We start from the raw sequence: 23509 nt of genomic DNA, 5'->3' as shown, positions 1-23509 counted from the left end.
TAACCCATTTTCCATTTTGATACAGTTCCACATTGTGGCCCAGATGTGGGCAAAGATACAAATGAGCAATTTAAGCGGCATTGTGGAAGAGCTATATTAAAGTTTATGGATTAGCCAGATAGCTAGGCTCAAGCTCATCTTGCTTTGTTTCACCTGTGCAACATGTGTTGTGTGTTCATTGCTGAAAGTAAGCCAACATTTTGTTGGTGGAAGCTCACTGTCAATTAAAAACTAACATCAACAGTTTCACTAAGAGCAAAATAAAGAACTCTGAGAGAGGAGACCAGCTTTGCCTTGTTGTTTTGAACCAATGTGAAAAACTGCGCAAGGAGAGATCAACATGGCAAAAGCACAATAGAAAATAAAACCGGCATTAGACTGGATTGAAGACAGATTAACAGCTTAAAAGTGAATGTGTTATAAAACAGAGGGGAACAGAAAATTGCCCGGTCCTCATGGCTTTCACCACAGGGTGCTTACCTGGTTTGATGGGGCACTTTTGGCATTTGTTGAGGCCCCATGAAGCACCCACACTTCCACAGCAATCATCCTGTTTGGTTAGGCCTGGCAGAGGTTTGCCACACTGCAAGGAAACATCTGTGTTACATCGGGGTTTTGAAACGAGCGTTACAATTTTGTGCCTGCACGCTTGTTGTGCTCGCAAAATATGTGTGCGTTGGCAAGGGCAGAGTCTTAATGTGTTTGTCCGTGTGTGCGTGTGTTTGTGTGTGTGTGTGTGTGTGTATCCATCGGTACAAATTAAACCAGGCACATCTGAGACTAGTTAGTTGGAGGGGGTGGGGGGGCATAAACACTTAGTCTTAAGAAAAACTATGAACCTCTTGGCATGCCTCATTAAGCCGCTTGGCCAATTGTGAGCAGAGATTCATATCAGACCGTACTTATTGGATTTTTGGCCAGAAGAATTCATGAAATTAAAGAAACAGAGAGGACATTCTTCTGGATGACACAACCCTGGAATACTTGCTGTGAGATAGGCAGGACTGTCACAAATAGAGAGTTTTATTTTTTTTATCATTTCTTTTCACAACCACAGAAAACGGGAAATGCAATTTAGCACAGAGTAGGGCTAATGCCGGGAAAAACAAAGCTTTCCCAGATCACTGCGCTATTGCAACTGTGAACCTAATAAACAGAGTCGAACCTGAACCGAGGTCGTTTCGTAACCAAACCCATGCGCATCAGTTTAAGGGTCCCATATGAAATGCAAAATTCCCTTTTTGAGACATATTTTGTTGTAATAGTCTGTGTCTCTTGGACCTCAAGGAAGTCAGAAACAATCTTTCCTTGTTCTGACTGCTCAAAGCCCTGACGCCTCATCGATTCGTCTCTCAGGCATGTGGAACAACAACGTGGGCATTGTAACAGCATTAGCTATAGCATGGAGCTAAGATTGAGCTTTCTTGCGGTAGGCTATAAACAGAGGGCTAAGTATGGTGTAAATCTACCTATTTGTTGCATGAGTTAATCAAGTAATGCTTTCCCACTTTGGAAGAGAAAATGAGAAAATCAAAGACCTGAAAATAGGTAAGAAGTGGAACCGTGAGAATGCGGATTCCATGTTTTGCTCTTGATATAGAAGGTCGGCTATTGACAGCAGCACACAACTGACAGGACAAGCACGGAAAACACAGACAAGAGTGTAAACTAACGAGTGAAGATGTTACCTGCCCATCGACCGTTTCCTGAAAACATCTCCCCACGTCTCCGTTCTGCCGGTGGTGCGGCCTGACGTGGCCCTGGCTGTTTCCGTTAGTGTGCGGTTGCCGGCTGCTGTGCTCGGTGGACGATTCGTGCGCACTTCCGGGCTGGGAACGCTGCTGGACCGAGTGCGCACCCTCAGTGGTGGCAAGCCTCTGGCCGGGCTGGACGCGAGCTACCTGGTGGATTTTGACGGTGGCCTCCGGAGGGTGCTGTATGTGGACGTTCACCAGGGACGGGTGGTGAAACACTGCAGCGGGACAGAGACGTGAGTTTAGACAGGAGGCTGCAGAGTTTCACCGTCTGACATCTCGAACAAATGATGTAAAAGGAAGCAACTTTAGCCACGAAACAAACGCTCACTATTAACATTTCAGTTTGTGACGTATCAGCTTACTTCCCTCCTGATCTCGTTCCAACGCACGCTCGACCTACACCGTCGCTAAAGCGGAGACATACTACGAAATCACAAGTCCATAACGGAGCAGAGGATCCTCTGGTTGCAATCAAATCGTCTTGAAACACTAAATATATTTTTGATGATGAGTTGAGGAAATGTTGCAATGCGGACTATGAGCTCTTTTGTCCTTCTGACACAGGGTAAGCATCTATCTTCAGGGAGCGCCACGGTTCTTTCCCAGAATCCCAAACCCATTTCCATAAATCAAGGTCTTGGAGACAGCTGGCAAAGGGAAAGTCCGAGGAAAAAAGCAAAAGACCTCATTTGGAAGCGTGTGCAAAAATAAAAAAAAAAACACGTAAAAGCATAAAGCCTGTAGATTTCTCTGTTGTGACATGGCAAAAGAAGTGGACCGTGGATTTCTGTCATTTAATCACTGCTCATTTAATGTAATTCCGAATAAGGCTTTTCTTTTGCTTCCAGGGACAAAGAAGACATAACAAAAGGTGGTCAAACATTTCCCAGTTTAAATGGTCTCTCAAGTTTACGATAAGTTGAGGATGCTTGTAGCTCGCTCTGTCTCTAATATCCACTCCTCTATGATAACAGCAGGATTGTGTAAACAATCTAAGGACAGCCACTGACTCACCATTACCTAATCTGCCGAAAATAGAGCATGGCCTCTGCTGCTGGCCGGCAAAGTGGGGCGCAACACCATAAACAGAGTTCAAAATCAAGGAGTAGACGCGTGTATTTGTGTGTGTGAGTGTGTGCGTGCGTGCGTGCGCGCGTGTGTGTGTGGTCCGAAATAAGGGAAGTGGAACAACTGGCAGACGTAATCAAGGCCCTGTCACACCAAGAGTAAAACAAGTCAGCTGGTATGAGTTTGTAGGAATAAATAACAACAATCAGTAAAACAAATGTTTGTTGTTTTTATTGTTTCCATCAATGGATATCAATTATTTGTTTATTTGCTTTCCCAGCTTACATTAGTTTTAGAATGCTTAAAATGCCTGTTGTCTTTGGGCCAAAGACCAAAGACAACACAGTGTCAGGTAACTTTTGGATCTAAGGTAACACGACAGGAGCCAAGTTGGAGGAGGACGGTGCAGTCAGTGTGACCTTCACACCTCCAAACTCGTATTGGCACAGATTAGAATATTTTCCCTCTGTGAAACTCAAGAACAGTTACATGGATTAAAATGATCACCAGAGCCTCCATGGACAAAGTAATGGGAGGTAAATGGGGGACTTATGGGTGAACTATACTGCGCCCTTGCATGTGAACACCACATCATGCAGCCATGAGCAACTTACTGAAGGTAATGAAGGCACCTTGAAAGGAGGTGCCAATGATAAGGTCCCGCACAGCGGTGGAGCTTTACCTTGCTGATTGGACAACGGCAGAGTGTACATGGAGTGGGAGGGGGCCTTGGGTCCCTGGTGGCCTGCATCCTTGTGGCTCTGAGTGGTGGGCCTGGCCGGCTGGGGCACCGGCAGGTGGCAAAACTTCCCCGTGGAGTTGGACGGACACCAGCACAGATCCCTGCCGATGCAGCGCCCTCCGCTGAGACATGGTATCTGACAGAAGACTGCAAGAGGGGAGGACTCGGAGTGAGTTATTGGCGAGTATAATGGGCGTGCCACCTTTAATTAGCCAGATTTATGCATCTCTTCACACACCAACATCCAGTAATGAGAAACAGCGGAAGAGGCCCTAATGGGAAGGGCATGTGCAGAGCTTTTTTATGTGGGCAGGATTTGTTTGCAAACAGAAAATGGCCACGTTGTTCTCAGTCTTGGCAGTGAGCGGACGCTCCATTCTGCTCACTGGTTATAGGGTTTCAAACCCGTCCTGAGGGCACAACAACGACCCACAGTTCTTATTTTTCACCTCCTTCAATCGCACGTTTGGCCTGCCGCCGGTAATTACACGCTCCAGCGGGCGGTTGCTCGACAAGTTCCGATCTGTCTCTGGTAATCACTTAAGGAAAAAGAAGACAGCCATGAAGATCTAGTCATGACAGTGGCTTGTTTTGCAGCTTTATCGAAGAAGAAGAAGAAGAAGAAGAAGAAGAAGAAGAAGAAGAAGAAGAAGAAGAGAACTTTCCAAATGAAGAAACCTTTTTCAGAAGAACAGATGAATTAAATCTGAAAACCTGCTCAAGGAATTTATTGTTTGTGATTTACAGCTCCGGCCAGATGATGTTTGTTGGTTGACAGTTCTGCTTTCAAGTCTTTCATGTGCTTTATCCTCAGGCATTGTAGGCACCTGCCCAGTGGCAGTTTTATTTATAGTGCTTTAAATCAAATGAATGACCTCAAAGTGGATAACTGCATTAAAAATGTATTGAAAGATGAGAAACAGCTTGGTCAAAGGCACAAATGAGGCAACATCAGATTTGAATTAATTTTAAAGTTCCTCTGGGTATGGAATGATAACCATCTAGCAATAGGCTTTTCTAAAAAGGTGGGTTCTCAAGCCTTTCTTAAAAGCATCCACTGCCTATGGTGTGCTTGGATGTAAATGGTGGCAGTATAGCAGAGGGCACAGGTTCATGGTTCAGAGCGTTGTCCCTCAGGGGGCTGGAGAAGGTCGGCCTGTCCATATTTACACTGAGCTGACCGTGCCTAATTTAAAACAAGGGCTATTAAATGAGGAGGGTGAAAAAACAAACTGATACTCCCGTGAAGAATTGGAGAAGGTGCCTTTGGGAGTACAAGTGTTGGAAAAAAGGTAAGGGCCACACTTTGATAGCTGAGCGTCGCCACGCCGTAAAGACGCATGGGCCGCACGCCGCCAGATGAAAGGGGTCAGCCAGCGAGACACGAGCTCTGAAGGGCATCTTCCCCGTCACATCAAGAGAGTCGTGGAAGCACGAGCCCAATGCAGAGAGGTATGCGGGGAATGAGCTTCGTGTCGCGCAGCGCAAACAAGATTCAGACTGTAGGAAGACGAGAGGGAGGGATGGGACGAGGAGCAGGAGAGAAGGAGAGGGATTAACAGAGGGCAGTGAAAACACAGCAGATTGGAAACAGAGAGACAGAGAGAGACGACGAAGGAGGAACACAGGGGAGCGGGAGATAAAGACGGGGAGACGTTACGTATCGGCACACAGGAGAGCCTCCCGTGATTAGACACGCCGGCTAAAGTTTCAGGCCGAGACATCGAGTAAATCCTCCCAATATGGGATCCAGGTCTGCGCTCGGCCCGCCCTGTCAGGACGATCCCACCCTGGCATGGCACAGCAACTATTCTTAGAACAACAGCGGCGCACTGCCGACCGCAACTCCGAGCTCCCTGTCTGCTTATCAGTCTGACCCTTTAACAACCTCGGTCACTTGCACATACACGCACACACAAGCTTCTCACCCAATAAACAGACTCCCGTCCTGTTGTGCCAGGTGTGAAGGCACAACTGGACCTGACTAGATTTTTCTTTCAGAAGTTTCACAAATGGTAATAATTCCACCCACAGGATGTTTATGACTGGAAAAAACAGACCTATAATATTACATATCTGCATATGCTGCTCAAGCGGCATCATCAAAGTGTCCGGAAGACGTTCTCGTGTCTAAAGCTACCTCACACGAGCATCTGGAGGCATCTGCTCGCTTGATGGCCTCATTGGTCACATTGTGTGAGCGTTGCCATTCTGAAACATAGACATGACCGCAGTCTACCATCTTCAGGATACTTGGCTTCCACCGCTTGAGCAGTATGGAGAGAGATATGTTATGGCTACATTTGGCATTCGCTTCACAGACAGGCAGGATTTCCAGCCTGTCTGTGAAACTCTGGAGCAGTTACGTGGATAAGAGAATGTCACAAATCAAATATCAAATATCCTTTATTGTCATTGCAACAGGTAGCTACAATGAAATTGGTTGGGCTTTCTCCACAAAAAGTAGGAAAAGTAAGTCGTAAGATTCTAAATACAAACAATTAGGAATAACAAATTTAATGCATTAGGTGAGAATCAGGAAACTGTTTGGATGCACACACACACAAACACACACACACACACACACACACACACACACACACACACACACACACACACACACACACACACACACACACAGAGCTGATATCAATTTTGGTTGAATTATCCCTGTAAGCAGACATGTGGGATACAAAGCGTGCGTATTGAGGGAGGCTGTTGTAATTATTCAGCCAGGCTTTTTTTTTTTCTCGTTCAGCTGCTGCCGCCGCCGCTGCGCTGTGTGAGGAACATAACAACAGCATGAGCTAACTGTTTGTTGTCCACTTGACATGCCTTTACAAACACGCACACCGCAGCAATAACAGGATAAACGCCTGAACGGAGTGGAATGGAAAGCCGTCTCTCTTTTGAACTCTGCTTCTTAGCGGAACACTGCTACGCAACGAGGGCGGAATTAAAAACCGATTTTTACGACAATAAAAATAACAAGATGCTGCTGCTCAGGACGAGAGAGGAATGTAATCGGAATGCCGGGATGTGAGAATGTTTGGAATACGAGTTCCAAAGAGCCACTTGTTTCTTTCTTTTTTGCAACATCGGACTGTTTGTGTCCCATTGCGTGCTCATGTGACCGTCGGCGCTTTTTTGTTTTGTGACCAGACCAGAGCTCACATGCGCACGTACGCGGTATGCGCGCCCTCTAATCCACACCTACTAATTAGTCTGAGCCTCTAGCCGAGCCATTAAAACCGATGAGAAAACGAAGACGGGACACGCAGGGGTACGACCCTGCCCTTGGCATTGATCCCCCCCAGGCCCTCCTCCCCACCTCTCCCCCCCGCCGACCCCCCCCCTCCTGAGACCGGCCCCCCACACCCCCCACGGATACCCCTGTGTGAATTTGGAGCAAAGCCCCCTGGATAAATGGAAGGTTTAATGTAATCCCTATGAAATCCTGTTCATGCTGCTACTCTTTCTCTCTTTCTGCCTCTCCCCTCTCCTCTTTCATGCTCTCCCGCTCTCCCAGGGAGCGCGTTAAATGGTTAACGGCCGGGGCCAACCGCGAGGTGTAAACCGCAAAAAGAGGCGAGGGCTAAGTGTTGGGAGCGTGGGACCACCGGCTCGGCGTGTGTGTGTGCGCAAAGGGAGATTAGGCAACCCCCCCCAACCCCCCTTCCACCCCCGCTGCACTCCCCCCATTTTTTTTTGTTTTTTCCAGAGCCCGGCTTTTTAATATGGCTAACCCCCGTCTCCTCTCTTTTCTGCGCGCGACGGTGGGTCAGCGGCGCAGCTCTCAGCTTTCATCCCCAACACTCTGAGCTTGGCATTCAGAGCAGACAGCATGCCATTGGGAACCCATTATTGTCAGGCTCACCCAATAAAAAAAAAAAAGAGGGAATGAAAAGGTAGGTTGGAAACACGGGGAATGTGTCTGAGATTTAAGCATAAACAAGAGAGATCGCAAAGCCGGATAAAAAGGGAGGAATAATTAGAGAAGGCAAAAAAGAAAAGGGAAAATCAGCACTCACACAGTCGGAAGCCCTGGTTCTTGGACTGCTGCTGCTGCTGCTGCTGCCGCTGCTGCTGCTGCTGCCGCTGCAGATGCGAGGTCTCGCTGTACACCGTGGTCACGTCGCCCTCCTGGCAGCTGTTGTAGCAGCGGCCGCCGACGGCGCACACCCGGCGGCAGCGCATCGGCGTGAAGACGATCTTGATGCGGTCCAGGTTGGAGGTGCCGTTGGGCCCTGGGAGACACACGCACACCTGGGTGAGCAGCAGCACGGGGAGAAAGCGGGAGCCGGAGACGAGCTGCATCCTTCCTCCATGGGCGCCTGGCGACTGTGACCTGCTCTCCTCTGTCTGGGCACCGGCGAAGGTTTATAAGTGTTGTTTTTTTTTTTTTGCGAGGGTGTGCGTTCACAACTGGCCGGCAGCGCGGCACTGCACGGCGGTGCCACGGGACGGGCAAACGAGGCAGAGAATAACATTAGGCATCGGGCTGGACTCCAAGCCTTTTATCTCGGGGAAGGTGGGTGAGAGGGGCGGTGTGGTGGGTGGTGGTAGTGGTGGTGGGGGGGGTGTTTGGGGATGTGCGAAGAGGACAAAAGAGGGAGCGAACGGAAGGTTGTGTAACGTTGGGAAGCCGTTCCAGCGGATCCGCTGCGAGAGCCTTATAAAACCTGGCGGTGGAGGTGGAGGGTGGTGGTGGTGGTGGGGGGGGGGGGGCGGGGGCTGGAAGGGCCGAGCAGCAGCTGCGTGCGCTGGACGGAGGATCAGAGGAGGACGACGCGGCGCGGCGGACGGAGGACGGAGGGAGAAACAAAACCGAGTCGGGATTAGCAACAACAAGACGCTGGCGGTTCCAGCCGAGTCCCACAGACGACGGAGGCGGAGATGCACGGAAATACCGACGCTCTCAGTCCGGGCACACACACATATAAACACTTCTAGCGCTGCTCAATTATAACCCACACACTCATGCACGCTCAGCCTTGATATTAAACACCTGCCTGTCTGGGGTGGCGCAGACCGCAAAGGAGGGTCGGTTGGTTGCACTGTGGGAAATAGGAAAAGGGCCAACTATTTTTTTCTTCTCTCCGGACGGTGTTCCATGCAATAAGTGAGGCCTGTGAAAATGGTGCTACTGCTTGGAAAATATGTGAAGAAGATGCAGGGCTGGTAGGAATAAGTAGTGGAGCCTTTTTTTGACACTATCTCGAACATTATTGATGAAATACTTGTGGGGAATTCTTCCTGCGTTTCAAAAGGTGCGGCTGCATTGGAAAAGGACTTTTTCTTTGCTTATTGGTAACAGCTAAATCAATGCACTATTGGATGTGTGGCAAGCATGTTTCCACCAGTTGTAGAGGGCAGATAAAACTAATTTAATGTCTCACATTAAACCCATTTCTTCATTCATAGTCTTTATTTTTTCATGCTTCACACCAACGGCGCATCCTTGCAATAGTAACTGCACCCCCCCTGGATAAATGGGCCTCTGGAAAACAACATATTTAGCCCTGTGTTTACAGCCTCCTTGCAACCTGCCTTATTCTCCAGCTGAAACTGATGCTTTGTTGCACCCTCAACACGTTGGGGACGGGAAAGGGGCAAAAATATAACAACAAAAAGAACCCAGCCAGCTCAGACTGAGCACTTTGTGACATCACAAAGGGCTAAGCTCCAGGCAGGTGCATTTTTAAATGTTGAAAACAGTTACTTGTCTTAGCATCATCCGCGAGCAGCCACGATATCGAGAAACAAACAGGTTGGATTTGAGTTTCTACATTCCTACCTGCTGACGAGACGACATTGTTGAACTGTGCCTGTTGCTGGCCGCCACCGCCGGTCCTGTGGTTGTTCAAGGGGTGCGTGTTGCTCTGCCCGTTTCTGTGGGCGTGCCAGTTCCTCTGCTCTGCGCCGTGTCTGTTGGCGTAGCCGTTGCCGCTGGGCAGAGCGTTGGAGGTGATGGGCCCCGAGGACGACGGGTAACGCTTGACCGTGCGAGAGGTCCCGCTCTGCTGGGGGGAGGAGTCAGGGGGTCCCCGTCTCACTTGGGTCCTGTCAATCACACCGTCGCAAAAGACCATAAACACATGACCTCACGGCAGATGTCACGAGCGTGTGTTTATATACATAATGCTGCAGTGTATGTTCATTAACATACGCTGCTAATACACACACGCCCATCAGCAAGTGTGTTCGCGTCGCCGTGAAATCAATTCCGGCTCGATCAGCGCGTGCAACAGAAAATAATACCCCGAAGAGAAAAGCACACTGCCTTAGGTCATCGCTCTACTTAATTGATTTTATAGATGAGACCCAATGACTTGGAAATAACTCTCTCTTAATTAAATGACGGATACCATATCATTATTTAAGCACCCAAGATTTCAAAACTAACATCTGCTGCAAGTCCTGCGAGTCATGACCCCCACTAATTAATGAAAGATCCTGTTTTACATTAAAAGAAAATTCACCAGAGAAGATTTTTCATTGTCGATTAACACAAAAAAATGAGAAAAAAAACAAAACAAAACGTGTCAGGCAGCCAAGAGGAAAGAGGCTCACAGGGCCCAGTGCGTGCGGGTGTGTGTGTGTATGACCGCTCTATTTGCCTCGCAGGGCGGTGTGTAATTAAACACATTAGATCTTTCCATCAGGACTACAAAACCTTTCCATCACCCATTGTGTCTGCTTGACTAGATTATGAACTCCCCGTCCTGTCTGCAGCATCCTGAGTGTCAGATCGGGGCTGGAGGAAGTATTAGAAGTGGGGTCGAAGAACAAAGCCCGGGCAGGAACGCCAGGGCCACGTTTTTCACCGGTGAGCTTTTGATTTGGGTCAATTACTGAGCCCGCATTGCCTGACCTGGAAGCTGAGCTCATGTGAGCGCCCGGGGGAGGCGCGTGCCTCTCAGACAGACAGGCAGACGGGCCTACCTTGGCTTCGAGAGGTCTCCGAGAGCTCGAGGAGCGCTGTGAAAAACATCTGGATCCCACTGATCTGCCCTGACAGATAGTCAGCAGAGCAAGACAAAGATGGGTAGATCAGAGGAAGTGCTCTACAAAGGACACCTGTGGCCCTGTTAAGGGGAATTGAGGCTGTAATCAAGGGCAAAAATTGGAATGGAAAGCATTCATTAGCATTTATAACGTGAGTTTATCCCCTCATAAAGAGTCAGATTGGTTCAAATCACCGAGGCACAACAGTGATCAGACAAAATAACCGTGTCTGAGGAGGCGGTGCACAAATTCCAAAGTCTAGGAAGACTTGTATTCACAAACAAACACACACACACACACACACATGCAAACGCACACACAGGCCCTGTGGCAGCTGTGCTAAATGTACATAAGCCTCCGTACATTTCTTTATTCACAAAGCACAAACCACATTCTCGCTGCCAAGCGGGAAAGGACGCCGAATAAGATCGGAAGATTGGGGCGAGCGCAAAAATGGAAAAAAAAAAGAAAAAGTTTGACTTTAAAGGGGCCTTGACGTCAACTTCACTGAGGGACAAAGGACAAGAGCCCGAGCTGGCAGCTGCTGACCCACATCCTGAATCTCCAGGGCGTGGGACCACGATAGGAAGTGACACAAGGAAACCAGAGGTTCTGGTGTCGAGGCGCTACAACGACAGTGGCGAACCCCCGGCTACACTGTCCACCCACAATTATGACGGGATTTTTCCACAGCTAGCAGTGACACCTGGCCTGCAAGCATCCTGCCCTACTTCCCCGTGTTAGCCAGATGTTGCTCCTTCTCTGCACCTAACTTCCAATGCCAAAATTACTTCCTCCCAACATGAGCTCACCGCTGCCCTCTCGGCAGATTTGGCGAGGGGAGTTTGGGAAGGGGGGTTGGGGAGGGCCGGTGGCAGGCACCACCCGCTCTACACCGTTTGATGTCAACCAAGGAACTTCAAGGCCCCGGCGATCTGACTAGCTGCCTAGTTCCGGGTGACTTGAAAGCAATTTCCAAGACCTTTGGCGAAATCACATGGTTTGAACAGACACATGTTTCAAGGTATCGAACAACGGCCATGCAGTTTTGATTAAGCCAAGAGCAAATGCTTCAAAGATGCAAATGGACCAAATGAAAGTAAATGTGTAAACAGGTTGAGGGCTAAAACCTTGTTTACAGCCATATTTTAGGTTGGGGGTTCTTTCTACAGCCACCTGTGCGAGCTCCTCAAACTCTACAGAGCACTTTAGCCAAATGGTCTGGCTTGCTTTAAATGTTCTTAACTATTAGCTCAATAAAGATTTAATCAGAGAACAATCCGCACTTGACTCACTACATTAGGAATTTTACAACTTTCAGATTTTTTTTCCTCTTTCCCCCTGCGTCAAAAGACACAGAATCATATATACAGTGGCACAAGAATGATTCATAATGGAATATTTCGCAATGGATATGTGAAATAAACTGTGTGAAACAAATTTGGGAAATATTCTGGTTGGTGGTCTGAATGGTCTGTTGGTTGAGCTGCATAGTTTCAAGTAATGGCCTACAGCACAACAAACATAATTGTCTAATAGAAATCGGCATAATACCCAGACAGTAATTTGTGCATTTGAGTATCTCACTCTAATGCACGGCACCAGTTATGTAAACACCTTTGGATGGCGAGTGAGTCATTATAATTATTCCTCATTTCCTACTGACAAACACAACTCAGGCAGGAGCCAAATAATTTCACTCTTATAAATCATAAAGCAATGTGTGTGCACTTTTGAACCCGCAAACATAAGGCAAGCCTTTTCCCTGCTCAGTTCATATGTTGAGCTAAGCTGTGCTAATTGGTTCAAGGTCTGCATTGAACGGCTGTGGCATTGGTGCCAAACCTCCAATCTAACTCTGTTAGCGTGTTTCAAAATATTGACAATTCTGTAATTAATTTGCAGTACCAACAGCCAAAATAAATTATGGACACACAAGATGTTGAAATTGTGATGCCAAATAATGTTTATTGTTAAGACAGCTTGATTACACAGGAAGATTTACTTTCCTAATTGGATTTAGTGCCTGACAAGCACTGCGTTATTTCATGGCCAGAACATTTGTTAGATAATTATATCGAAAGAGCAACAATCAATTCTTATTCACTGGAAAATCTCAGTGCAAACACTCGATCGGCGACGAGTGCATCTGATAACTAATTCTCGCGAAGACATAAAAGCTCTGGCGCAGTCTGCCTTCACTCATCATTCAATTATCTCATAAGTGTGGAAAGCGACTCAGACTTAACCTCATCATGTTCGAAGAAATAGCACATTGTGCTCCGAAGGCCAAGAGTTTGCACAGCAGGAAACGAGTGCAAAACTTCCAACGGTTGCTATGTAGCTGGAGAGAGAAGCGTCTCAGCACAAACAGCTCACAGCTAAGCGCTGTGAAAACAAAGTTCAGGACCAAGAACTGGAGGACAGTCAACAGGGCTAGGAGCCTTGTGATCCCTGATCTCCAGCTCATGCTGTATATACTGTGAACCATATTCTTAATAAAAACCCATCGAGACACAACCGCCAAACACAACTCTAGGTGCACTTTGAAGTTTTCTGTCTCCAAGAGCAGCGCAGGGTTTTGTGGGGAGCCTCTGCTAGGTGGCTTTGTTTGATGGCCAGAGTGCTGCCCACTGGGAAACAGGAGCCTCTTGGATAGACATGGAAACTCTGGATTTATCTGATGATCCTCTTCACTCCCACGCATTCACACACACACGCACAAGCAGGCAGTGACCCAGATCCTCAGGAATAGGCCCATTGTTTACATCTTGAACCAGCTCCGTATGCAGCTCAGCGCGCCGAGGCCAGAGCAAGTGTTTATGCGAAGCGCTGAGCGTATGAGTATGGCCCGCAGATGATTTATTCTAGAGCAGTTCAGACTCCGGGTTGCTTTTATTATCCGCTCTCCATAAATCTTCACAGCAAACAAAGCATATTTGTCAGTTGCGGCTAATGTATTTCAGAGGACGGAACCCAGTTGTTTTGGAGTGGTGGCGTTGGAATATGTTGAGCGGTCAGTCTTCCAACTGTCTCAACACTTAAAGATGAGCACAGGTCTGTCCTGGCTACGCTCGTTCATCTTGATTTGTTTGAGGAAAAACAGAGTTCGAGCACACATTTTATGGCTTACATTTGTTGGCTTGTGGCAGCAAAGGCAGAAAATAGATGGCAGCGTTAAAGGGAGCCATTTAGTTCAAGTCTGATAAGCTGGACCGAATGTGTCACATATCCACTTGATATATTTTACAATCCCATCTGGAAAATTGCTCATAGACACCACTGAAAAGCACACAGCACTAAAAACAAAATGTACTTGGACAGAGACTGGACTCAACCTTCTTTCTATTGGTATCAAATGGGCCAATAGGGTTCCTTCATTAATACTGCGGCAAGTTGTAAAAATAACACCGCAAACTTTCTTCTAGCAGCTTATTGCTTTTACAAAAAGTAAACCCTGTGTATTGCTGCCGCCTCTTTCTCCCCAAGGAACGTGGATTGGTCCAGTCAGATTCCAACGGGCAGTAATCAAACAAGATGGGACGTTTTCAAGTTTAGTTTACTTTAAAGTTTAGCTTGTATCTGACTAACAAAGCCTGACAGCAGTCCCAGCCGGCCCACTTTGGGTTATTTCATGGGACCCCCTAATTTAAAAGTGGGGATCCGTTCAAGGTTTCTGCCGTTTATAAAGGTAGCTTTTCCTTGCCACTGTCTTCTCAGTGATTGCTTTTGGCAGAAACAATTGGCATGGTCGAGACATTCTCAACATGTGAAGTGCCCTGACATAAATTCACGATATGGCGCTATACAAATAAAGCTAATCTGAATTGTAATTAGATAGCTTGCAGCCTTGCAATTTTACGGCATTACTGTTGTCTTGGTGTTGGACTGGACGGCAACTCCTGAGTGACAAATGGCAAACTTCTGGAACCATTGGGAAAGTGACTACCACTTAACACAAATTTTGCAGAACACAAAACAAGTCATTATTCTATTTGGGTAAACAAAATGTTTTCACGGTTCCATTTGCCTCATTCCAAAACACAGTGTTGGCCAAAAACCACTCTTGTACAAGACCTGGACATAATTGAGCCAATTTGGAGGCAATTTGTGGCAGCCAAATGTAAATCAAGTTTACAAATATTTATTTTTTCTTCTTTTTTCATTGAGAGAAACTGCTGAAGACTTGTCCAGTTAAACTTTGCTCTGGGACATGCTGATCATCAGTCTAACTGGAGGCGAATGGCAAAAAAATCCAACAAATCGTGCTAACAGCAGCTGAAACAATGAAAACGTTGTGCTGCTGAACCGCAGCAAACACTGCTGGCAACAAAAAGGCAGAAGAAGATTTATGAGCGTGTTTGGGAAATGCGCTTTTGTAGTCAAAGAGCATGGACTGTGCGTTACAAGGAGTTGGATGAGGCATATAAATGGTTTTTGGACACTACAAAACGCCATGGCCCCATTCCAAGTCAAACTACCAGAGGGTAAAGCAACAGTCAAAAGATATGGTTTGCAGCTCCGCCACTTTCTGACAACAGTGTCAGGGGTTACGCTGTCACTCACACTGGCGCGGACTGGGATAGTGCTCCTCTCTGCCTTTGTATTCAGAGAATTTCTGGACGCATCTTAGCCCAGCAACAGGTGGTATTTTGTATTTCACTGACTAAGACTTGCAGACAAGGAAAGAGAGCACACAGATGAGTCCCAGGAGACCTTATTCAAGACATACTATTTTTTTTCAGTGTTTTACTAGTCAAAGACAAACAACACTGTGGCTCTGCCTGTTGTCAAAGACATTAACTGTGATGTAGCTATGAAGGGAAAGCATGCAAGATTAGCAGACCTTATCATAAGGTCTGCTTCTATTCATGCATAACTTCTATTCCAAGCGGGACATATTTGGTTTAGTGTTCGATTTAGCAGAATGAGAGCTTCTATATCTGGCATTTGAAACTAGTATAAGTCACTTGTTGGACATTTTCAACCTATTATTCTTGTGTTTATGGCAGATGGGGATTTTTAGTGTTTGATCTAGTTCTGAAGAACGAAGGGAAAGTGTAATTGAGATTCCGTCCCAGCAGCCTTGGTGTATTCTGGGAGGCAAAAAATAATCTATGTGGGACAACAAAAGGAGAAATTCTGTCTTCACCAGGCAGCGAGAGAACCAAACTATCTGTAACACAAGTGGTCAGAGACCACTGTGGGCACACAAATCTTTCCTCAGACTTTTTGCAGGAAGGTCTTGGCCATTCATCATTCGCTGCCGAGCACTTTGTGTGTGTCTTTCACTAAAATCCTGAGGTTTGAATCTCAGCATGGACCAATAAATACGATATCCATCCCCAAGGGCATTTTCATTACGTTCTTGTTGTGTACGTTCCTCATAGCAACTCAGTCCTGCAATTGCGTAGTGGTAAACTATATTTTCAGTGGAAAGTCCAAAATAACTCGACACCAGCCTCTGTTATATTACAGTCTCACCCTTAATTACAGCTCTTTAGTGAATGTTTAATCCCTGATAGTAAATTGGTTAACCTCCACCGGCTATTTTCACAGCTGGTTATTGCAAAACAACAGCACCGCTTTCATGTTAACTTAGCACTCCGGTCTGAAAAAAACTTTCAATGCTGTTGTGAAGGAACAATCAGAAGAAAGTAATCTTAATCTCGATGCAAATTACCAGAGTTCAGATTAGCATCAAGACTGCAAACAGCTTTATTTTACCCAGACCACCAGATCTCTGCACACTAGGGTTGTAAAATCCTGATCATGTTTGTTCTTGATTTTTTTTTACTAAAGTGTGATTATGCAATGTTCACCCAGACTTTTTGGATGGGCAGTTTTAGGTTATTATGTAAATGTCATTCCGCAGCACTCAGCTAAGTGGTTAAACTGACTGCTCTTTAAACCCAGACGTGAGATCCTGATCAAACTAACTGCAAGAAAGCCGATGATGTATTGCACCAAGAGTGCAATTACTTCTCTTAACCACATATAAGGGCAATCATTTTAAAGAGATGATAAAGTATGTGAATATTGCCAGAAGGCAATTTAGCGTGTCCTACAATCTACTGTTGTTGGGAGCAAAAAATCACCTCATCACAGAAACATATGTGGTGCTCCATGCGATAAGCTCCCTTCTCCTGAAACCAGCTCTTCTCAGACACGTGGCCACATGAAGCCAAACATCGGTGAGCAATTAAGGCTCCGTCTCCCTTTGATAACATCTCCAGTCATTATGACTTGGATAATTGTGGGTCCTGGCAGAATATTTCCCCTTGTGAAAATCTGGGTGGGTCTGAGGGCTTATCGCACCAGCCACAGAGGCTGGATTAAGTCATGCTCTCTGTCTGTCTGGACGGCCTTTCCAGAAATCCCGTTAGTAGCAGCCAGAGCCTTGGTGAAATGAATTAGAGTGGGTTTGGATTGATTTCTTGACTTTTTTTTCACTCCACCACCCCTGGGGGTGCGGCTTACAGCAAAGTCGAGCCGTCAAGCAGAACTGAAGAGCACCAAAGGTTATTGAGGGATTTATCTTGCAAAGTATATCATTTGGATCAGAGTCAATGCCGCAGAGATAAACAGGGGATGAATTTCCACCTCCTGTTTTTTTTTAGCTCCTCACTTTCACCCACCACCTGCAGGGAAATCAATTCTCTGTAACTTGAGCCTGAAATTTACTACTCGCTCTTACGTCGATGTAGAGTGGCGACATTTTCTAATCCACATATTTGTCCTTGGGTATTACACAAGGAAAGAACTCAACCCAGTAAAAGTCTATTATGGCCAAAGGCTCCAGAATAAATTAAGTAGATGTTAGAATTGCATTTGTAGTGCCATCAAGTGTCTATCAGACTCAGCTTTCTAGTATGTCTCAAAACAATAACAGCAACACTGTGTTGTTAGGTTCATGAAGCATAGAAACTAATCAGGCATAACAAGAAGTGGACTTTTCTCTGTTGTTGGAGTCTTTGTCCAGATTTGGATTTCATTTGGGGAGAATTCGTACTCTCTGTGAAACCCCAGAATGGTTACGTGGATTAGAAAATGTCACAAGAGCTCCCAATTTCCTCAATCTAGTCATTCTTAGGCCTAAATCTGCAAAATAAATATAGTGTCAATCTGGGGGGGATGCTAGTGTAATGTCAATCTGTCTGCTTTTTGCCTCAGCATTCTTGCAGTGGGGATTTCAAGCGCCACAGAAAGCCGTGTGGTCACTTTGATTCAGGAGCCAGGACCTAAACGCCTGTAGACATGGTGAGCCGAGAGGCCATTCAATACCCTCCTGGTTTATTGTAGCCACTCGGATCACTCGCTTTGTGAAATACCGCAAGACAGGTCAGCAGGAAGGAACCGTTACAGAACGCTGACTAAGGCTGCGTGTACTGTGTGCTGAGGGTTTCCAGTGAGGCGCTTTCTGAATGCACCAAAAAAGCATTAACTTCGACGAGTTTCACAGCAAACACAAGTTGGGGACGAGTCAAAAATCAGAGTTTGACGCAAGGTGGGCATAAGTGTGTCTGGGACTGGAGCACGTTTTATTCTCGGGTTGCGGGATAAATGGTTCCATAATTCATGCTTTCAATGCTAAATCTGGGAGATGAAGGGCTGGAATGGGCTTTATCACAGCCTGGGACAGGCGCGCCGTTCCTTCAACTGCCGCACCACGATATTCTTCCTACCAACAGCTGCGTCCACGTGGGCCCTGCCGTAGGAGAAGCATTTGGCTTCTGCAGTTACGCCCGCGTGAAAAGAGAGAGAGAAAGGAATATCGGTCCCACGCTGGGAGCCTCTCAAACTTAACAGGAAGTCCAAACCCTCGGGATAGGTTTGGCTTTGCGTGTCGAGACTGAAACAAGCAAGTCCTTCCTGCTCAGTCTCTGTCAGTATCCTTCGCATTTCTGTTTTTACTATAAATTCAAGATTTAGGGGAAAAAATGTGATTCAACCTACTTTCATTTCTACTTTAAAACATCGTTAAAACATAGAGCCTTCACTTGAGGACAAACTGACCTACACATCTCAGTCTGCATTCCGCTGCGGGGTTCAACACGAAGACAGAGGATGTGCCGCCACGCTTTGGAAAGCGCCGTCCCGCTCGTATCGCAAAGCAAAATACTTAACAGGAACCGGCGTCAGTGCGAAGATAAAGTCGGTCAAAATCTGCACGTCAGACAAAGCAAACATGCCTGAAATCGAGGGGCAAACCCCCCCCCCAAAAAAAACAAAACAAAACGCTGGCTAATTCAAAATCCCGTTAACGGATCCAAACAAGGCTGTAAATCACAAATCACGCGCCTGGTTTTCAAAGTGGAAAAAAAAGTTCCCTTTTTAGGATGGAGGAGTGCAAACAGACGCTGGGAATTACCCAGCACTTTACCGCTCTTCTCCACTTACGCCGACTCCCCGTCTGCGGACCGTCTGCGCTGTGTCAGCGGCCAAAAAAGGGGAGACAAGAGGATGATTCTGGACATGTCATCTGTGAACAGCAAAGCAGAATGCCAGGTGGTACCGGTGGAGAACTTTCCCAGAGCCAGTGTTTAGATTGCAGCCCTGAGAATGCATATCTGATCAAAGATGAAGGCATCAGGAGCAGGGCGAGATGGAAAGCTACTGTGGGATTTGGGCCACTCTTTTAATTTATTATCCTCTCTGCTGAGAAATGACAACGCACTTGAGCGAATTTCCACTCCAGTTTTTTTTTTTTCATTTTCTTTTTAATGATCATGTTCTCCTAAAGCTCGGAATTACGGTTACATTTGATACCTCCGACTCATAGGCGATCATTACTTCATGGACGAGGGTGATGAAAATAGAAGCCTTTCCTGTCTTCTTTTTTCCTGACGGTAACGCAGGTGCTGAGGTCACCCTGAAAGATTCTGACAGTGGCTCCCGTCAGCGCTGGTGGTGTGGTTTGTCTGGAGCTGCAGTGAAAGCAACCAGTGATCCATGATTAACATGGAGAACTCCCACTATAACCACAGTTTCCTCTGAGAAACCGCTGTGTGGCTGCGCACAAAGCCTTGAGTCAACAAGCCGCAGAACCGCCTGCTCTATTAGTCACCGGGCCAATGGTGGGGCTAATGTAAGCAAAAAAGAGTGAAACGCAAGAGGAGGGCCGCAGCGCATCGCCGGGCAAAGAGCTGCTCGGCCAGACGGTTACAGGGCGTCTTTGTTGCTCCAAAACTATCTCCGCGTCACAGGGTGGGACCACTTTTTGTATTGTTTTTCCTGTAAAGTGCACTCAAAATTATGTAGGGCAATTAGCTTAAGTAATGGGCCATGAAGCTGTATCAAGAAATTACTATGCAAAAGGAGGTTCCCAATGAAAAATTGTAGCAGGAATGAGCTGATGCAATGTTTTCAGGTCTTAATCAGCACTTAAAACTGTGGTATTTAGCTTTTTTTCTCCCCCTCTCACTCGTCCAACTCGGGGCTTCAGTCGCGCTCCGCGCTGCACGGAGGCCAGTTCGAAACTGCTCTCGTGAACATCAACACGAGGCAGGCCCTAATTGCTGTTTTAAGCGCGTTTGTATCATTGACAAAAACTTGTCGACACATGTTAAAAACTATTAAATGTGTTGTTGATGATGGCCGATGGCCAAACTACTTTATGCTGTAAGTGTCTCTGTCAAAACTGATTCATCGCCGTTAATTGTGTTTGCCTTGGGCTTCTAAAGTTAGTTTTTTCCCCCCTCGTAATAGTGACAGTCTGATCTGCCAGACTGCTGCAAGTTCATTAATTGTATACGTACAATTTTCTGTTTTAGGGGCACTTTCAATGTTTTGGCATGGCTTGGTTTTTATCAGAGTGTTTTGATAAACTGCTTGGCCTTGGTTTGTTGCTGTTGTTGTGATGATTTTGCTGCATTGCTATGTTACAGGGGAAAGATAATGAAGATAAGTACCCTTTCCTGGTCTTGACATGACACTAATAGCAGTGGAGGTGACGACAGTTACTTTGGAGTAAAGAAAAACCATCTGACAGCTTACCCCGATACTTGGCTTGCCCTCCCCTCTCAAATCTGCGCCTTAAATAATTCACTGGCCTGCTTCTTTTTAAAGGCTTGAGTGTATAATCAAGCTTTAAATAGGTTTAAGTCCCATGACTTAACTGGAATGTGTGCAATATGAATGCACGGCTCTGTTACCCCCAGGTGCTGCCAACTGTCCCAGTCCCATTACGTAAGAGCGGCGGACGACCTTTGCAGCGCTGACCTGCGCGCTGCCGCCACATCCTGCTCCTTGCTGCCCCGTTTCCTGCCGAGGCCTGACGTCAGACCACAGTGGACGTATGGATTATCTGCTGAATGCATATCCTGTGGGTTATCGCTCGCTTGGCCCTTACCCTCATATTGGAAACTCGAAGTCGCGGTCTGCATGCAGGATTTCGTGCTGACAGGAACAGCCTGTTATTACCGCTGAGCGCCGGGCTCACAGGAAACGATGGTTTATAGTGAAACGCATTTGTTCCAGAAAAAAAAAACACAGAGGGGACAGGATATAAGGAGAAAAAAGGGGGTATTTGTTTGCCAGCTGCATGTATAGGATGTAACCGTTCTGAATGCTTTGCTTTGGCAAAGAAGGCGGGAGAGATATTTGCAGCAGAGCTGAAATGGTCCGAGAAAGCGGAGCTGTTTCCCCACGTCCAGAGCTCCTCATATGTTTTGTCCATCCTCGCGTGAGGTTTGTTTCAGCCTGTCACTCACTAATGTGCTGGATTCGTTCAGTGGCAGCGAGCAGGGGGAAAAAAAGCTTCTTGTCTTTTCTTAAGGTAGATATATTTGCCCACCGGGGACTTGACGACGTGTTTTGTCATACTTGGATTTGAGAGGGGTGCTGAGTCTGACTGTTTTTGTTTCCATGGATGTTGGCGAAAAGACAGAAGACAGACCGTCAGAGCATCCTAATGTTTGGCCGTGGTTCTTGTTTGAAGGGGCTGTCCCGGGTTTTAATAGGGCATTTTAAACCCTTTACAGTCCTCTATGTTTTTGGGCCGAAAGTGAAAACCGTCATCAAAGCTTAACGAGCTAAAACGAGCTAAAACAATGCGATGACGGCCCATTACCTCAAAAATGGGAAGATCAGTATAAAACATTCACATTCCAAAGACAACAGAACAACTAATTTGAGCATTCCCCCCCGCGTGGTTAACTACAAAAACAAACAAGACAACCCTCATGCGGTTACTGAGTGAAAGTTTAGCGACAACCCTACCAGGAGAATGACCAGACCGCAAGCCATCTCCGTGTCCAGACAAAACTGGCGGGGCTCAGTCACACAAGTGTGAAGTGCCGGCCTGCTGGGTGTCATCTCTCGCTGAGTCGCTGACAAAACCTCTTTAGAACGGCCGCAGACGCGACACTTGGACTCTCTGCCGCCACCTGCCATGTGCTCACACAGCAGGGGCTCTTGGCTGTGAACCCAGGACGACTGGACAGTAAAACGCTGAGCTCAGAGTGCGCGAGGACAGGGTGACTGCACACTGGTGGGAGTGGTGGGGGCACGCTCGACCTCAAAGTCTGGTTCATTTGGTGAAATGTGAACACAAGTGGGCCACCATCACCATTGGAGAAGTGGCCTGAGACAAGGTTACTGAGTCCTTTGCCTCTGGAAGAACCATTCCAGAGGCCCCTGCAGACAAACAAGGAGGTGCGAGAGTATCTGACTGACCATCACATCTACTACTCTTCCATCAATCCACAAATCTGCTCTTTGGTCTTCTTGCCTGCCACTTCCAACCTCCACATCCTCAAAGAATGGCTATCGTGTATGAACCAAAATCTGGCCAAATGGTCTTCGTAGATGGACTCACCAGAGCCATCAAGACGGTAGCGAACATCATCAAGCAGCATGATTGGTTTATTCTTCTGTCCTGTCATCTTGCACAGCCACTCGGTGCATACCGCCACCTACTGTACTGGACTGTTCGCTGCGCAAGTATGGAACGATGGATAAGAAACATCGTAGCTGACATGAAAGCTGATGGAGGAGAAGAAGAGCCGTTGACTGCTTTCTGGTCCAGGCACTGTGGTTTTGAACTGTCAGTTTACCATCTTCATGAAAGGATTGAATTCTTCCAATTGAAACCTTCTGAGTCCAAATTGAAAACGATATAAAAATGTGAAACAGGATTCAGATCCGTCACACTAGCCGCAGCACAAGTTTATAAAAAGTTTTATGGGAAGAATCAGACCCATCCTCTTGCTTGTCCTCATCATCCTTTTGAAGAAAATGAAAATGTTTTTTTTGTTGTTGTTTTTTTCCGGGTAAACCCAGGCCTACAGAGTGGAGATAAAGGGGCATTTCAATATGTATTTTATGATGCTGGTGTCACATTTGCCAAATATACTTGTTTCTGAGAGACACCGAAAATACATTTTTCAGTCTTTTACTACTATTACAACTAGTTTGTTTGGAAAGCCATTGTCACAAATGAACGGAGTGGCTTTTTTGCAGTGCAGTATTCACATTCTTTCACAAATGCTCTTGCACAATTATCAAATTATCGGATTATCTGCACAGGGAAACAAAACGCCTCCATCTGATCCGTGAAGGCCTTGACTGATGTTTTTCCTCACATTCTGGTTTCAGTTCTCTCCTTCTTTGTCAAACCCTCACTGCATTATTACACTTCAGCTTGGCGCCACTTGACAGTCAGGGTCAACAACAGGGTACAAGCCGAGTCCTCTCCAATAAAGATTTATATTTAGTGCCTCACACCTTCCCTTGTCGGGAAACTGGCTGGAACCTGGTTCAGCTGTGGCATGCACAGAACAAGCCTTGATGAGCTACATCCATCTGAGCCGAGCAACTGTCCTCCCTTCTTCTCCTCTTTCGCCTTAATTGAGCTTTGGCACCGACGTTGTCTCTCGGACTGACTCTCGCTCCGCCTGACCTCGCGCCGCTCGTGCTTCTCCGGCCTTGTCAA

General features: G+C 46.6%; 1 protein-coding gene across 1 annotated transcript in view; it reads right to left on the bottom strand.

Annotated features, from left to right (window-relative positions):
* LOC142883404 (latent-transforming growth factor beta-binding protein 2-like) overlaps window positions 1–23509 on the bottom strand; it is an 88176-nt gene that overhangs the window by 46505 nt on the left and 18162 nt on the right. The window contains exons 4-8 of the mRNA XM_076018260.1: window positions 9365–9630; window positions 7599–7814; window positions 3508–3714; window positions 1689–1972; window positions 481–583 (exon numbers count right to left, since the gene is read on the bottom strand). Coding sequence (XP_075874375.1) covers window positions 481–583; window positions 1689–1972; window positions 3508–3714; window positions 7599–7814; window positions 9365–9630 — 1076 coding nt within the window. The remainder of the gene's footprint in view (window positions 1–480; window positions 584–1688; window positions 1973–3507; window positions 3715–7598; window positions 7815–9364; window positions 9631–23509) is intronic.

The sequence above is a fragment of the Nelusetta ayraudi genome, unplaced genomic scaffold, assembly GCF_046127955.1.
Source record: "Nelusetta ayraudi isolate G7.1 ecotype Tasmania unplaced genomic scaffold, CSIRO-AGI_Nayr_v1 ptg000007l, whole genome shotgun sequence".
Classification (NCBI taxonomy): Eukaryota; Metazoa; Chordata; class Actinopteri; order Tetraodontiformes; family Monacanthidae; genus Nelusetta; species Nelusetta ayraudi.
The sequence above is the reverse complement of the archived record's forward strand: the minus strand, read 5'-3'. Positions and strand labels throughout refer to the sequence as shown.